Genomic DNA, 5,298 nt, shown 5'->3' on the forward strand with positions numbered 1-5,298 from the left:
TGCAGTCACCTGCTATGCTTGAAATGATTTTATTTATTTCCATACCACCAAAAACAGCTCTATGCGGCCTTTTACATTGGGGTTATTAACATGTTAACAGTTTAACGTACACAAACATCCATGCCCTGGATATGGGTAATTTACCCAGGCGGGACTCGAATCCGCGACCTCCTGTTTGGCATGCGAGGACTTTACCCTGCCGCCACTGAGGCCGGCAAGGATGTCATCATTGTCTTCATAGCTTTTCAAATATTGTAAATATTTCATGCTATACCACTAGGAAATCCAATGATACGTCCATTATTTCAATACTAACATGAATATCTAAAGAAAATACAACTGAGTAAAAATTTTTAAAAATCGCAGGAGATGAGGGAGTCTCCGTTGAAATTTCATGATTTATTGTCTCTCACAAGATCTGCCAATTCCAAAAGAAAAGTTGAGTCTGTACGCTATCAATAATTAATAAAGTAAAGATAATAGAGTTCTTCATAAAGAATTATCTTCTGAAAGGGATGACAGCAAGATTTATATTTAACTACTAAAAGAATTAATTCAGAAAGTTCATGATATAGATGTGCTCAAGGACTTCATTAAAGTCAATGCCGCAAACTTGCATCAAGAAAAGGTAACGCTGTTAACTTTGGTACCTACTTCGTGAATCAGAAACAAAGAAGTGGAAGACTTCTATGCTAGTGAGTACACCATCAGGCAAGCAGAACTTTTAAGGGATAAAGAAATATTATTGCTGGAGGGCTTCACCCCAGTTGAGGAGATGAAAGACTTTGAGCATTAAAACAGCGAGATTAGAGAGAACTTTCAGTGAAAGCCATGGATACTACAGTAAGATGCCAGGAAAAAAAGATTTGACTTTCCCAGGACTAAAATTGGCTTTCATAAATTCTGACAATTGAGGTTGAAAATGGGGTGTATTATCAGGATCACCCAGAACACATTTTATGTCTGCATAAATCATTTAAATAATAATCTACTAATTCATGCCTGTAATATAGGGAAACATGCCCAGACTTGATAGGTTATTTAGCGTATGAAACTCAGAATATAGGCTATATGTTGAGGCAGTTCTCTAAGAGTACATGCCATGAAAATTTGAAAAGCTTTCTGTCGAACAAGTTTGAAAAATGTGACCCTGGAAATTAAGTGTCTAAAAGTCAAAGGAGTTCTACTGACAGACCGCAACAGAACTTCCTGGTTCCATTGGATAAGTACTGTTCATTTTTAATTGAAAAAAAATGGAAAAACTGGAGCCTATTTAATTTAAGCTAACTAACAAGCAAACTATTTTCGGGAAATGAGAAGAAATCTTGGTCCCTATGATGTAATTGTTCTCCTTAAGTGAAAACTACTCATACATGCATAATATAAAATGAGGTGCAAACGATGAATCTTCTCAAGATGGTACATGATGTAGCTTTTGTACATGAAACTTAAAAAATAGTATCTTATTTCATTATTGAAAAATTTCTATTTGTCACAAAAGTACGTTAATTTAGTTATGGTTGTTCCAGAGAACATAAAAGCTGCAAAAACTTTCTCAATTTTTGCAACCACAAAGAGGACTTTTCTTTTCTGTCATCAAGGACATTTTTAACTTCAAGCAATGGATGATCCCCTTGTGGTGGCATTAGAGGTACAATAAAGCATTTGGCTACCAAGAGCCTTTACAGATGTTCAGGATGAACTCCATGGAAATTATGAAAAACATCGGCAGGCCTAGAGTATAAACATTACGTTCTGAGTATTTAAGTAGGAAATCATTTCAGAAACCCATAAAAAATTACAATGCTGAATCTTCAAAGCAAAAAATACTGGAGCAAGCAGTTTCATCATTTCATGCCTCCGGAATTTTCAAAAATATAAGAGTAGTTTACTCAAGGAGAACAATTGCCTCATGGGGACCAATATTTTCTGTCATTTAATAACTCCACAGGACCTAAGGAGATCAGCTAAGATAAAAATCCATCGCATTCCACTTGGCAGATGACTCAAATCTTGTGCCTTTGATGATCACTTTTTTTTCGATTACTAATATTTAAGCATGAAAAGGAAAGTGTTGACAAAGTGAAATTTATGCATCCTTATGGTCCAGAAAAGAATTCCACTGGCCTTCTTCAGAGAAGGAAGACATCTTCTTCATGCCTATAAGCAGTGTCATCAGCTGAGTCAGCCCTCCCATTATCAATGGTTGTGTGTGGTTTTACTGCTTGAGTTAAAGTTAAAACTGATTCCATTGAAAATTCAGCATGACACAATACACCACGCAATAATGTAACTTGTAAGTTTTATAAATTAATGTATAGTTTAAATTATTTATTTATCATATATATCATTTGAATAAATATCAGTTAAAAATTTTTCAGGAAATAAACACTGGTAAAAATTAATTAATCCCTTAAATAATGTACCAGTTCTAAGTTGATTGAATGGTTCGGCTCTTTTCCCTTCTGATTACATGGGCCAAGTATTATTGTTCAATAGTTTGATACAAAAAATGAACAATCATTGAATTGGACACCATGTCACCCCCTATGAAAAAATTGTATAAACCTGTTTCAAAATTTTATACAATTTATACAATTGCCATGGTAATTGTATAAATTGTATAAAATTTTGAAACAGTTTTATACAATTTTTTCATAGGGGACTTATTTTCCAATCATTATTAAAGATATTGTGTCACCGAGGATATAGCCTTGCTAAGGATCTCTATATGAATTGCGTCAAAAATCCCCCTCAGCGAAATAACAAAAAAGTAAAAACGGAAATTTTCATGATGGCAGTTGAAGCACCACCATTTTTATTTCATGGTCAAATAATACAAACATAAAAGGTATAAAAAATTGCATGATTAAACAACTCTACCTCTGAGTGATAATTGTGAATAAATGAAGTAATGTTTTTGTGTTGAAAAAATAGGTTGATTGAAAACTAATGACTAACATAGCAATGCAATGGCAATTTAAAATTTTCTCTTAAAAATACACATGCTTTTACACACAAGAGGTAAATATTTTATGGAGATAAGTCGATTAGTTACTGATTGTGCGCAAATATATTTAACCTTGAGCCTTACTCTGAAAGCTGAGTCCCACTAGAGCCATTTAAGAGTAAACTTCCCATGCATTGACTTATAATATCTTTGAAAACTTTGACTGTGAGACCACGAATATTTAATGCAGGTTTGCACATTAAATTGTTGATAGTAGCAAGAGATAAAAATTTCACAAAAAAAACCTGAGTAGGTTGGCATCATTTTCAAAAATTTCTGGATGATTTGACACAAAATGATCCAAAATTCATTGATACATACCACTTCTGGAGCTATCTTAGTGACAGCACTAGCAATGGGTTTCCCTGTACGGCGATCATATGTCATCTCAAACTCCACAGGATCCCCTATTTTCAGATGCTCGATGTTACCATTAAATTGGGAGAAGTGGAAAAAGAGCCGAGCTTGTCTTTCACAGCACTGAATAAATCCATAAGAATGCTGTTACGGGAGAAAGGTTAAAAAATATACTTTTTTTTACAATTTACAACAATAGGATTGGAGAGGATTTCCATATGATCCGAAAAGTTTCAGAGAAAAAATAACAGAAAAATTCACTTACCAACAATTTTTCGATGATTCCCGTTTCACGCAATCCTTGTGCACCGAGAGCAGCATCACCATATGAACTTGAGTTTGACTGAGCAGACGGTGATTCTCCATTATAAGTAGACGCTCCAGCCTGACTGTTTTCACTTGCAGTAAACGTGCCAATAGGAAAACGCCCATTCCTCGACGACCCACTATTTCCCCCAGTATTGCCAGATACATAATTTACATTGGAAAACTGTCCACTTCCAGGTGAACTTTTAGTGGCATAAGGTACAGTACTAGAAAACCCTTTCTGAGCATTGTTACTGCCATTGGTTGCGAACCTAAATGAGTTAACTCCTCCTCCTGAGTTCCCACCGGCTGGTGAATGTGCATTTGGTATCATTGTTTTGAAATCAATTATTGCAGTGTCTGAACCAATGGCTGGCGGCTGGAAAGTTCTCCACTGAGGATTAGTGGACATGGCTCGGCCTCACTATGAGGTCTCCTTAAAATAAGTTTCTTTACAAAATGTTCAGCTTAGAGAATACTTTATCACAGAACGATTCTTTGTAAATTGCGCCTTAGAGAACGTGTTCCAAATGTCGTAGAGTATGAACGTGAGTTTATGTACACAACTTATGCATATGATGTGATTTGATACACACAATTTTCGGCTCCAATACACTTGGTATAATAAGACAGCCTTTCGTATATTGAATATAGCAAAAGCTGGTGTAACAATATAGGGTAAGAATAATTTAAGACAGTATTTCGAAATTAAGAATGACAAAAATCCTCAGATGTCCTCAATGCGTGCTGAGTGCGATTGTGTGGGTGGTATGTAAATTTTGTCTTGGATTCAAGTTTTCTAATCTAATTCCTACACAAGCTGGAAGGAAGGAATAGAAAAATAAGTTATAATATTTTAGGCAGATCAAGAAAAAGACTACAAAGTCATTTTGATTAACGCCCGAATAAAAATCACAGCGAAAAACTGATTTAACAACGGTATTCATTAATGCATTTCATCGAGTAAACTAGGTATTTTTAAAACTTTATTATATTTATTAATACATGACATTCACAAAACTCAAAAAAACATTCTATACTTTGTCGCTATGCGACGTTTGCAACTTGAGGCTAATTCCAACGTGTACTTATAAGTACCTTGGAAAAATTAAAACCAAACAGTAAATAAACTTTAACTTGGTGTCAATATGCATCAATCGAATCCCAAAATGCATGGTTTCTCAAAAGAATTACAAGTTTAATCTCACCACGACACAGCACTGCACTGACGACATGCCGCCATGTTGAATGTCAACATTCATTCATTAATCTGTAGAATTCAAAATATTCGAATGCAGTTTGGGTTCTTCATTTGCATTTGTCATCGAATTAAACATCGTTTGAGAGTATAGGATAATCAACGGTAAAAAAAGTCTTATTATCACAGCCACTAACGTCAACCTAGTTGATCTCAACGTTGCCACGTTGAGCGTTGTTGCAAGTTCTACATACAATGACCTCTGTTTAATTTTTGTGAACGGGGAAGATCTGTTATAATCATGTCCGTGCATGGATTTTCGTTGATTTGGGAGATATCACGTTTTAATTGCTTGTCAAGTCAGTCTTATTTGTTCCATGCAATTGAAACTTGGGTTTAATCGCGAATCTTATAATAATTTATGTCA

General features: G+C 34.9%; 1 protein-coding gene across 2 annotated transcripts in view; it reads right to left on the reverse strand.

Annotated features, from left to right (window-relative positions):
- LOC124158701 (cold shock domain-containing protein E1) overlaps positions 1-5,212 on the reverse strand; it is a 57,605-nt gene extending 52,393 nt beyond the window's left edge. The window contains exons 1-3 of one of the 2 annotated variants that reach the window (XM_046533937.1): positions 4,882-5,212; positions 3,633-4,493; positions 3,332-3,511 (exon numbers count right to left, since the gene is read on the reverse strand). In XM_046533937.1, coding sequence (XP_046389893.1) covers positions 3,332-3,511; positions 3,633-4,085 — 633 coding nt within the window. In that variant the 5' untranslated portion in view covers positions 4,086-4,493; positions 4,882-5,212. Of the gene's footprint in view, positions 1-3,331; positions 3,512-3,632; positions 4,494-4,771; positions 4,855-4,881 lie in introns of those variants that run through there. The other variant, XM_046533938.1, reaches the window with a different exon arrangement.
- Positions 5,213-5,298: the final 86 nt, after the last annotated feature.

Source organism: Ischnura elegans, chromosome 5 (assembly GCF_921293095.1).
Source record: "Ischnura elegans chromosome 5, ioIscEleg1.1, whole genome shotgun sequence".
Taxonomy (NCBI): Eukaryota; Metazoa; Arthropoda; class Insecta; order Odonata; family Coenagrionidae; genus Ischnura; species Ischnura elegans.